At 32.2% G+C, this 12,135-nt stretch overlaps 2 protein-coding genes across 4 annotated transcripts in view; both read left to right on the top strand.

Moving 5' to 3' along the window:
• Positions 1 to 1,470: 1,470 nt before the first annotated feature.
• Positions 1,471 to 4,699, top strand: LOC143241683 (uncharacterized). The gene is made up of 3 exons (XM_076484915.1): positions 1,471 to 1,565; positions 2,199 to 2,377; positions 2,872 to 4,699. The coding sequence occupies exons 1-3, from the start codon at positions 1,546 to 1,548 to the stop codon at positions 3,117 to 3,119; spliced, it is 447 nt and encodes a 148-aa protein (XP_076341030.1). The 5' UTR covers positions 1,471 to 1,545; the 3' UTR covers positions 3,120 to 4,699.
• A 6,291-nt stretch (positions 4,700 to 10,990) lies between these two features.
• LOC143241767 (uncharacterized) overlaps positions 10,991 to 12,135 on the top strand; it is a 49,436-nt gene continuing 48,291 nt past the window's right edge. The window contains exons 1-2 of one of the 3 annotated variants that reach the window (XM_076484994.1): positions 10,991 to 11,113; positions 11,641 to 11,780. In XM_076484994.1, coding sequence (XP_076341109.1) covers positions 11,687 to 11,780 — 94 coding nt within the window. In that variant the 5' untranslated portion in view covers positions 10,991 to 11,113; positions 11,641 to 11,686. Of the gene's footprint in view, positions 11,114 to 11,313; positions 11,473 to 11,640; positions 11,781 to 12,135 lie in introns of those variants that run through there. The other 2 variants (XM_076484993.1, XM_076484992.1) reach the window with 2 other exon arrangements.

Genomic DNA, 12,135 nt, shown 5'->3' with positions numbered 1-12,135 from the left:
CTAACATCTCTTCTGATAACATCATTTATCAGTTTGCTTAATATTTAGGGCACATCCCCTTTATTTTTATGGATCCTGTTCATGAGTGGCACCTGTCTTGAAAAACTAGTCAAAAGGCACTGTGAGGCTATAATGACAATTATACTTTCCATGGCACAAGACACACACATACTGGGATAGGGTGTTTCACAAGATGTTTTATTTCATAATGTGCCTGTTCTCAACCATACTCACCCATGGGTGAAGTCGAATTGAATAGCTACCCATCCCTCTGATGCCTAAATTCAATCAGTTGTGGGCTAATTTTCAAAATAGAATTTTTGTGGTCATCTGTTGCACTGACTTAGATGGTGGTGTACCTTCAGACTCTTCACCACACTTTTTCCCCATTTCCAGTGGACTATGAGAACCCTTACCACTTTTCAATTCCAAGCAGCTGGGGTACTGGGCCGCGGAAACATTCTCCTGGACATGATAATGTAAAATCGTGATTATCACGATGTACAAAGTTGGTAACAAAACTATTCAGTTGAGTTGGGCTGAGTTTCTACCAGAATAGATGACATGCTGTGCAATATAAATCATTGGAATGAGATATAAAATTCCAGTTTACCTCATTGAATTGAATCCCTCATTTTATTTCCACATTGGTGTCAGTTCTCAGTATGTGTGTTTTGGATTTATTGATGATCCAATCAGCAGAAGACCTCATACATGTGTTACAGGTGTCTTTATTTCCTTACTCAATTACACTTGTTCCTCCATCCATGTTGTTGGTTACCTTGATGGTACTTGCAGATCATTATGGTTTTTCCTCTAATTCCATCTCTTGATTTTATTATTCCAAGAATGTTATTGCAGTGGGAATGGTTCTTGTCAGTTTGGTTTTGAGCAGGATAGTTTACATCACAAAGACATCTTTATGATACCAGATGATGGTTTCTAGATTGGTCAAACATTTTCTCATATCACTATCACGTGTGTCCTGTTCATAGATCAGTGAATGTGAAATCCCTTGGTCTGAACTTGAGGTGAAAATGGCACTATCCACTTTTCTAACTCCACCAGAAGACTGGGTTTGGGATTATGGTTCACTTACCACCAATGTGATCTTCTTTTCTACCCCATTTGGATGTCAATACCTGGTGACTTTGGGTTTGGGTGTAGTTTACTTGCAATGTAATTTTATCTGGTGTGATTCCCTTTCCATTAATTTAAAAAAGTTGAATTTAGTATTCACACCCCAGCACTATATATAAGTAGTAGATGCATTATAAGATATATTGTTAGAATAATTTGTTTCAAAAAACTGTACTTGGAGAAAAGAATATAACAATTATTTATAATCATTTATCAATTTGCTTTATTATAATTAAATTTTGTCATTTCTGTAAAAAGTTAAGAGAAAGTTGTTACTGTAATAAAGTAAAGAAAATGTCATCTCACAGTATTTATTTCACACATCTAGTTAAAGAGGAGCTACCAGCCCAGAAGAAGGACCATCATTTACTGTCTTTGATTGTAAAATAAAAGAACAAAAGTGTGATGTTACCAGTGATACTGAGGTAACTATAGGTTTATAACTGTTATGGTTCTGTTAATTAGACAAAATAGATATTTTTTATAGAATATGTGTAATGTTGAAGTTGTATGGTATCTTAGGATGATAATATAGTTATTTTATAGCTAATATTTTAAAGAAATGTTGAGCTGTGATTACAAAATTTATAAAGTTCAAATGTTTTGTAACAAGTAATTAGAATACAAAATAAAAGGGTGAAGTAAGTTGAAAAAAAAAGAAAGAAGAAGAATAGGAAATTGTAGCGTGTAACAATATTGTACAAATGTAACAATATTATAGAAATTATTTAGAACAGATTTAATTGTAGTGAAGCTGTGTTATTTGAAGTTGGAGTTCACTTGTAACAGATATACTTTCTTTAATTAAAACTTTAGTGTTGGATGATCTGGTTGATATGACTTCTTAATCAAGGGGATCACAAATACCCATTAAGAATGGTTTTCCCTTTTTGTGTTTTTGTTATTTAAATCAGTTTTCCAGTGAAGATATTTTGTAGTTTATGAAGACAGCTTACCAAACATGGTTCCAAAATCAAAATACAGTTTGTATGTTTTGAGAGCTTATGTGCAGTAATTGTATTCAGTTTCAATTGCATTATTGATTCTTTTTGTTCTAGAACATGTATGTCACAGTTAAAACTGAACAAAGTGATGATTCAACAAATGATGACATTATTTCCATGTTCAGTGAGTGATAATGAAACTGTTGATTGTTCACAACATGATGTTATGAGTTTGAAATGTGAACCAAAAGAGGAGTTACAACAAATTAACTCTCAGTTAGAAGGTTTATCAGGTGAGTGTAAACATTAATAACTGTACCCATTAACCATCTGGTGGGTAGACATATCAGTATAAAAGTGATGTTACTAAAATCATGTTAATAATTTACAGTTCATACTTTTATTATTTCATCTGCTAAATACTCTGTTATATGTGTGCTTTTTTTCTCAGTTATAACAACCAATTGCTTATGTTTTAACTGTTCCAATGACCTTGAACATACTTAAATATATAAATTATTGTTTTGGAATTTTTTGTGCAGCATTTAAGTTGCCATGAAACCAGTGGACACATTTCTTTGAAATAAAACTTTTATTCAAGGGATATGAAATAATAACTATTTATTATTCAGATTTGATCTGTTTTGGTGTATATATACCTTTTTAATGGTTTGTGAAATTCACTGTGTTAAACCATACTCATAGTTACTGATTCAGTAACTAAGTTGTTATATCTACATTTGTATTAATTAATGTGTGTTTCTTTAAATGTATCTTTTGATTGTAGATCTGAATCCATACCTGAACAACTATTCTGGAAAACAGTTTCCTGGACATTATATTGTAAAGACAAAATCTCTTGTTTCAAAGTCAACAAATTACAGGTCACTGAATCAAAGTGGTGATAATATATTTGATGAAACAGTGTTGAGAGTGAATAACCAGAAAATATCTAACATTTCCCATGTTGAATCAATGTCATGCAGTAATAATGTGTGTGACAGAGAATTGGGAAAAATCATAGTCCAGAATTAAATGTTAAGTCACACAAGAAACTGTGCAGGATGTGAAGAGTGTGGTAAACAAGTTGTATCAAAGTAATTTAAAAATACACCTGAGGATACATGTACAGGATAAACCACACAGTTGTAATGTGTGTGGGAAGACATTTAGAAGTAACAGCCAACAACAGACATGAGAAAATACACACTGGAGAAACCACACAGATGTTTGGTGTCGGGAAAAATTTTTCCACAAATTCATACGTCTGAGAACATATGAGGATACACACTGGAGAAAAACCATTACATTTGTGTAGTGTGTAATAAAGGATATCAAAACAACTGTTTGCTAAAACAACACAACATAGTACATATGGAGGAAAAACCACACAGCTGTTTGAGTGTGTGGTAAAAAATTACAAAAATAGTAATTTAAAAATACATCTGAGAACACATACTGGAGAGAAACCATACAGTTGTTCAGTGTGTGGTAAAAATTTTTTTAAAATAGTAATTTAAAAGTACATCTAAGAATACATACTGGGAGAAACCATATAGTTGTTCAGAGTGTGGAAAACATGTTTAACAAATAGTAGTTTAAAAGTACATCTGAGAACACATACTGGGGAGAAACCATACAGTTGTTTAGAGTGTGGAAAAACGTTTTCAACAAATAGTAATTTAAAATACATTTGAGAACACATACTAGAGAGAAACCATACAATTGTTCAGAGTGTGGAAAAACATGCTTAACAAATAATGGTTTGAAAATGCATCTGAGAACACATACTGGGGAGAAACTATACAGTTGTTTACTCTGTGAGAAACATTTTTAACAAATAGTGGTTTAAATAAACATAAGAAAATGCATACTGGAGACAAACCATTGCAGTTGTGTAGTTTGTCATAAAGGATTTCTAAACAAAGTCATTTAAAACTACATGAGAGAGTACACACTGGAGTAAAGAAATACAGTTGTGTAGATTGTGATAAAACATTTAAGACTAAAAGTAGTCTTAACATACATGAGAGATTACACACTGGAGAAAAACCATTATATTTGTGTTGTGTGTAACAAAGGATATCGAAACAACTGTTTGTTAAAACAACACAACAAAGTACATCTGGAGGAAAAAAACACACAGCTGTTTAGTGTGTGGTAAAAAATTTTAAAAATAGCAATTTAAAAATACATCTAAGAACACATACTGGGGAGAAACCATACAGCTGTTTAGTGTGTGGGAAAACATATTTAACAAATAGTAGTTTAAATGTACATATGAGAACACATACTGGGGAGAAACCATACAGGTGCTTAGTGTGTGGAAAACATTTTTTAACAAATAGTAATTTAAAAGTACACACGAAAATACATACTAAGAAGAAACGATATATTTGTATGGTGTGCCAGGAAGAATTTCCTAACAATGGTGAATTAAAACGACATGAGAGAATACACTGGGATAAAACCTTACAGTTTTGTTGTTTCTGATAAGACAGTTACAAGTAAATCATCTTAATGAACATTAGTAGTAATCATATTACACATGAGAATACACATCGGAGAAAACCTGTACATTTGTGTAGTGTGTAATAAAGGATATTGAAGCAATTGTCTGTTGAACAATAAAGTTTATATGGAATGTAAACTCTGTAGTGTGTTGGAAAATATTTTCTGACAATATTTAAAAGTACACCTAAAAATGCACTGAGCACAAATCATGTTATTTTAGTGCATGATAAAAGTTTTCAACAAATAACAGTTTGAATGTACATCTGACAACACATATTGTAAAGAGTCTACAATTGTATAGTGTATCATAACTTGTAAGTAACAGTCAGAACAACAGAGAAAAGAACAAACTAGAGAAATGTTATAGTTGTATAGTTTGTGATAAATCATATGCACATAAAGTCATTTTAAGAGACATGAGAAGAAACATGCTGGTGAAAAACATTCAGTTGTGTATAATAAGAGATTTGTAACAAATGATAAAGTAACAGAACATGATGAAGTACACACCAGGGACAAACCATGAAGTTGTTTATTGTGTAATAAACATTTCAAAGCAATAATCATTTATAAAGACATGAGATAATTCACACTAGGAAGAAACCATACACTTATGTAGTTTGTGATAAAAAAAAAAAAAACCAACCTCATTGAGAAGATATGCACATGTGTGTAGTGACATTAGAACACATGAAGTGACACAGAATGAGGACAACCATTCAGTTTTGTAGTGCTTGGTAAATAATTTGTAATAACCCAAAACTAATTAAGATATACTGATGAAAAACAACACAGTTGGGTAGCTGTGGTGAAGAGTGTGAGGTTTGGGATTTGAAATAAATAGTAATATGGAAAATTTATTAACACACACTGTGTAGTAGTTTAGTAAAGAAAGTGTAGGTAATGAACACGTTAAAACATAAAATTTACAAAGTTACAGGGAAATTCTTAAATCAAAGTGGTGATATGCTGAGGAAAGATAAAACATACATGAAGTATACAAGTTTTGTGTGTGGCAGGGATTTTGGAAGGAAAAACTGATAAGCAATAAAAGAATCACAAAACATTTGGGATTAAACAGTTCTCTTAAGTTGTGTGTTTGTAAAGAGTGAATTACACAGTGAAGTCATATCCTAAAGTTTATATATCATATTAATCCATGATGTAAAACCAATCTATATAGTTGGATGAAATTATACAGTTGTGATGTCAGTGGTGAGAACTTTTATTATCGTAATATGTAATGAAACATATTTAATAAAACAGTCAATCAGTAAAGAGAATTGATAAAAGGTGTTTGTTATGTATGTGTTTCTAAGGCTGTTTAAATTATAGGTACAGTGAAATATGTAAGCAATGTTTTTACACTGGAGAAAAATCTAGTGACTTTGGAGGACATTGAGTTGCATAGATTATGGAAATATGGCAACTTACATATGTGGTGATTTAATTAACACAGGGGAGAAACCATACAGTTGTAGTGTCTGTCACAGTAATGTACATATTGTTTTTAGTAACACATCATCTACAGTAAGATAATCATACTTTCCTGTAAAGATCTGTAAGAGAAACATAAAGACAACCACAAGGTAAGTACAGATTCTGCTTTGATCTTTGTGTACACATGTTTTCTTCTAAACCAGAAAAGACAAAAACTTTGATTAAAACACCAGAAATGTGTCTTCTCTAGTGTAGGATTGGAATGAGGTGGACTGACTTGAGTATGAGATTTAAGGCAAACTTTGATAGAAATATTATTAACAAAGGCCATAAAACCTGTTTTCTGCTTCAAGATGAGCTCTGGACGGAACCTGAAATTTCATATTTTATTCACTAGTTGAAACCATAACATCATTCTAGTTGTTTCAATGAAAACACAAACTTTAAACACACCCTCAAAAATAGAAATAAGTAGAAACAAAGGTCATAACTCTGGTGCTTGATGATGCTGTATCTGAAATTATCATAACAACTCACAAAACTTATTAAAAAACAAAATTCGAAAGTGGTATGTCCCACCAATGTTACATATTTAAGTCTCCCAAAACTCGCCATTTTGTGTCTGTTGTATAAGTTTCCTAAAAATCATTAATCCAGAGTTCTGGAATGATATCCACAAAGCAGGGGTACACTTATTTATTTGATGAATGTGTAATATTTAATAATAAAAACTAGAAATTCAAACTTTAATAATGGAACTGAGATTGGTTTTATTTTGCAAAATATTTATAAGAATAATGTATTAAAGCAGGTCCAAATAGATAAGATTTGTACTGTTGTACAAGATAAAATTTTAAAGTTATCACTTGAATTATGAAGAGGTGAAACTTGGTTATGTAATGTTCTTTATACTTTAAATCTGCAAAATCAAATCTTTCATAATATAAGAAAAACATTACAAAACATTCTTTTCATGAGTACTTTATCATTGAGGGTGATGAAATCACAACAGTCATTAATAAGGGGCATGGCATGGCCAGGTGATTTAGGCACTCATCTCTTAATCTGAGTTGCAGGTTTGAATCCCAATCACACCAAATGTGCTCGCTCATTCATTCTGGCATGATAATGTGGCAGTCAATCCCACTATTCGTTGATAAAAGTGTAGCCGAGTTGGCAGAGGGTGGTGATAACTAGCTGCCTTCCCTCTTTTTTTATACTGCTAAATTAGGGATGGCTAGTACTGATAACTTTTGTGTAGCTTTGCACAAAATTCAAAACAAACCAAACTAATCATAAATTAGGAATGCATAAAATGGAAATATAGTTATAAAAAATAGTGTTTAGGTAAGAAATATGATACTGTCATATCTTGAAATAATTTTTTTTAAATATAACGTACAGACTCTCTGAAATTATATTTAATACTTCAAAAGATTAATAAGTGTCAAAAATATAAATTATATATTTACATTTAATTGATTTGTCAGACTGAAACCTACCAAAATCATAAATAGATCTAAACGTGATAGCCTAGTTTGAAATACTTAAACACATTAGCATGAAAAAAGTTATGTTGCTCATTGCACACACCTCATACATGTGACTCGAATCCAATCATGCTATGGTGCAAAACTTAGTTGGACCATTTCAAAGATAAAAGGCTCCTGTCTATTTAACGACATAAGAAGTAAAGGAATGTTATCTGATACAATTACTAAAACATTGATGAATGATTTCCCATGTGCTTTTAAAGTGGGAAAATGTTAAATTGTTTTCTTAGACTTTTTTTCATTCATATTGAACATAAGAAAACAGAAATTTGTTAATATTTACGTATTAGCCAATGGGATGACAAATACATAAAATCACAAATTATTATTATCTGTTTTTCATTACTACATTTGGAATATGCCTTGTTGTATTTCCTTATAATACACAAATTTTCCAATAGCTTAATAAATGAATTTGATAGAAATATTTATGTTTCTAATATGTGGAAATTTATGTATGTAGTTTGAACTTCCAGTGTCTTGTGTTTTTTATGTAACTTTGCAAAGTAAAACCATGTAATAATAAAATGAAAATACCATTTGTGTTCATTTATTAAAGATGCTGTATCATCATTTTTGAGAAAATAAAAGTAATGCAATTTCATAATTAAAAAGATAGAATCAGAATAGGGTGTATGTAGTCAGAAACAAAGGTGAAAGCTCCTGCACATGCAAAGACCAGAAAATATGTGCTTCACTTGTATAGGGAATACCATGAAGTATATACTGCAGCTTGAGGTCACCACCCTTCATCAGGAACATGGTTTGAAAAAACTAAAAAAATGAGGGGAAGGGTATGCTAATAAAAAGAGATGAACATCATACGATATCAGCTCAAAATGGAAGATCAGGTTATACAAGAGGGATAAAATTTCCAGAGGTCCAGCATTTACACTCTGGCTAAAGCTGTTCATAGGTGGAAAGGTTTGTTATTGTTGATAAATTGGAAGAAAACTGATGTGAGATAAATTAAGAGGCTCCACCGTCTAACCAGAGATTAGATAATTTTTTTTGTGAACGACGGGTTTCGTTAATGGTTGACTACTAACTTAATGCATTGTATTCTGGGAGATATAAGTTTTCCATCCCTAATTTAGCAGTGTAAGACTAGAGGGAAGGCATCTGGTCATCACCACCCAACGCTAACTCTTGGCTACTCTTTTACCAACGAATTGTGGGATTGACCGTCACTTATAACACCCCCACAGCTGAAAGGGCGAGCATGTTTGGTGCGACCGGGATTCGAACCCGTGACCCTCGGATTACGAGTCGAACGCCTTAACACACTTGGCCAGAAATTCAAAATAAACCACACTATAATATTCCTTTTTGGATATTAGTGTTATTTTTGTTATTTTCAAAGAATGCGAAAAATATTTATTTTTAATGTGTTGTAATGGAGGCTCGGCATGCCCTAGCGTGTTAAGGCGTGCGCTTCGTTATTTGAGGGTCGCGGGTTTGCACCAAACATGCTCGCCCTCCCAGCCGTGGGGGCGTTATAAGTGACGGTCAATTCCATTATTCGTTGGTACAAGAGTTGGCGGTGGGTGGTGATGATTAGCTGCCTTCCCTCTAGTCTTACACTGCTAAATTAGGGACGGCTGGCACAGATAGCCTTCGAGTAGCTTTGTGCGAAATTCCAAACAAGCAAAAAAGTATTGTAATGGATAAGTTTTTGGTATAAATGCTAAAGAAATATTAGGCAATATAAAATATTTAATATCTTAACTCTTTAGAACATATATTTGGTAAACAAACTTAATTTTGTCTGAGTAGCTAATCTGCATCTTTTACGTTTTATTGATTTCTGTAACAAATTGCACTATGGCATTAACAAAAAAAATCACATTGCGACTAATTTTCTAATTTAATTCAATAATGCTCACGGATCATTACATGATTTACTAGTTCAAATGACAGGTGTCTCTTTCAGAGACATTACATGTGAAGCCACGATATCTTTTTGCGACTTTTTACATCTATACTGAACACACACACAAAAACAGAAATTGAAAAATTACAATAATATCGGAGACAATAGCAAACTTACAGAACAGTCTTGCCCAACGCATAATATTTTAAAATTTTTATTTACTTTCTTTTTTATATGTTCTGTTTTAACCAAAACACAAACAAAACATGACAACCTAGTCTTGTTATTCCAAGTTTGAAATAATTTAACTCTCATTTAATTTATTTGCGCGAAATTCAAAACAAACCTTTTTTTAAGTAGTAATAAAATTCAGTACATGTCTTTGTAAAAGTGTGTTTTGGCAATGAGCGTTGCATTAATATCTCCGGTCCGGCATGGCCTGGAGGGTTAAGGCGTTCGACTCGTAATCTGAGGGTTGCGGGTTCGAATCCCCACACCAAACATGCTCGCTCTTTCAGCCGTGTGGGCGTTATGTTGTGAGCAAATAGCTCTCGTGTAGCTTTGCGTGAAATTAGAAAAAAACAAACTCACCCAGCACAGAAGGAACTTTCAAGAGAATTTGATGGCTGAAGCGTAACTGATATACTGTAAACGCGCAGCCTATTAATTTACATTCGAGATTTGATGTTATTAAAAGTATGATATTTCATCATAAAACTTTGATCATTTTTACGCCCTAAGAATATTTCTCAGGACACTGGGACAAATTACCAAAACCAAAAACAAACAGACAAAAAAGAAACAATGCCGGAAAATCCGAAAAAGTTTTGAATCTATTTTGTGTTCGCATTATTACTTTTAAAAAAGTAACCTCATAATCCAAACAACAAACCAGAAAGATAAAAAGACATATCCGAAAGTAGGAAATTATTTTTGTAAATTAAATTATGATTTTTTGTTTTAATTTTCTTTCTTGAAGAAATTGCTTATAATGTTTCACAACATATGATCATGTTAAATAGAAGAATTCATAGAATGTTTGAAGAGTTCTTATTGATATTGATTTGAAAAATAAAGCAGTATAATATTAAAATGATTTCGTTTTTGGCATGGTGGATAGGTTGTTCAATTTGCAAATTACGGATATGAATCTCAACCGCATCAAACATGCTTGTCGTTTTGGTCGTGAGGAGTGTTGTATCGCTGTACCGAATTTCATTATTCGTCGCAACATCACATACCAAACATGCTCGCCCTTTCAGCCGTGGGAGCGTTATAATGTGCAGTCAATCCCACTATTCGTTGGTAAAAGAGTAGCTCAAAAGTTGGCAGTGAGTGGTGATGACTAGCTGTCTTCCCTCTGGTCTTACACTGATAAATTAGAGACGGATAGCGCAGATAACCGTCGTGTAGCTTTACTCGAAATTTAAAATAAACACTATTCGTCGGTTTGAAAAAGGAAAAGAAAGAAAGAAAGAAGCCCATGAACTCGTTTAGCCTATTATAATTAAATTAGAAGGGTTATCGCAGATAGTCCTTGTGTAGCTTTGCACGGAATTTAAACTAAACTTAGTCATTCAATTATCCATTTTAGAATAAAGTTAAATTTGACCACTTCCTGTGTTCTTCCGGTGTATCACTTTAACGATGTAAGTCTTTTCACTTTCCGATACAGTATTAGCAGACTATGTTTGCAAAATACGCTGAGTTAAGATTCATATAGTTTATAAACGTAGTGTTCTAGATTTTGTTGAATTTAAACGAGAAAATAGCCATTTCATGATTTTACTTGTTAATAAAGGTTTTACGTCATAAAATAATGTCATGACGTCTGTCTGCCTGCCTGCACTGATTGGTATTGCGGTAGAATATTGTTTGTAGATGGATAATGGCGTCATTTGTTTAGTGTTCGCAGTGAAGATTTATTTTAGAATGCGTTAAAACTGGTTATGTGTTAGTGAAACAGTTTGTTACGTCTTTTGTAAGGTTCGTTATAAGATATATAAAGGTATAAAAATCATGTCTATCGTAACGAATTTTTCGAAACGTCAATTATGTACAACAAATTTCCAGTGAAATTGATGTTTATGGTATTACTATAATTCTATTAAATTGCCATAATATTTCACTCAAGAAAATACATTCTCTGCTTCAGTTGTTTTTTGGTTTGTGGTAGGAGGAATTGCAAATTCTAAATAAGACGAGGAGAAACTGATTGAAATATGGAGGTGTTGAAAACAGAAGAACCTTTTATTGATGACGAGAGTACATTGTTAGATGTTGAAGGAAAAAAAAGTGGTAAAACGTTACTTAGTCGTAAGTTCAATTAGTTCTTTGTGAATATTTTTAGTATGGCACAAAAGTTATGGGAAAAAAATGTCCATTATTGTGTTGACTGACATTAGCAATATTACCATCATTAGTATTGATGTCTCAAAACATATGATTGAGAAATGTTATATTTTTATGTTTCTTTGTAATTATTTTATCATTCTACCATTTATATTTGTTTACTGTAGCTTAACAGTATAAGATACTGCCGTTAAAGTTTTTATGAGATTTATTGTCCATAAGATAAATGTTTTTGGTGAACAGCCATAATTTATTTTATCAAGTGAACATTTAAATGTCAAGATACATTACTAATGAAGTTTAGAATATCCAAACTTAA

Source organism: Tachypleus tridentatus, unplaced genomic scaffold (assembly GCF_004210375.1).
Source record: "Tachypleus tridentatus isolate NWPU-2018 unplaced genomic scaffold, ASM421037v1 Hic_cluster_1, whole genome shotgun sequence".
Classification (NCBI taxonomy): Eukaryota; Metazoa; Arthropoda; class Merostomata; order Xiphosura; family Limulidae; genus Tachypleus; species Tachypleus tridentatus.
Note: the sequence above shows the minus strand (reverse complement) of the source record. Positions and strands in the feature narration are given on the sequence as shown.

Excerpts from the sequence above, each read along its gene's own strand:
- LOC143241683 (XM_076484915.1), top strand. The coding sequence starts at position 1,546 with ATGTTACCAGTGATACTGAG. Across the intron at positions 1,566-2,198 it reads ATGTTACCAGTGATACTGAG|AACATGTATGTCACAGTTAA; the intron begins GTAACTATAGGT and ends TTTTTGTTCTAG. Across the intron at positions 2,378-2,871 it reads TCAGTTAGAAGGTTTATCAG|ATCTGAATCCATACCTGAAC; the intron begins GTGAGTGTAAAC and ends TTTTGATTGTAG.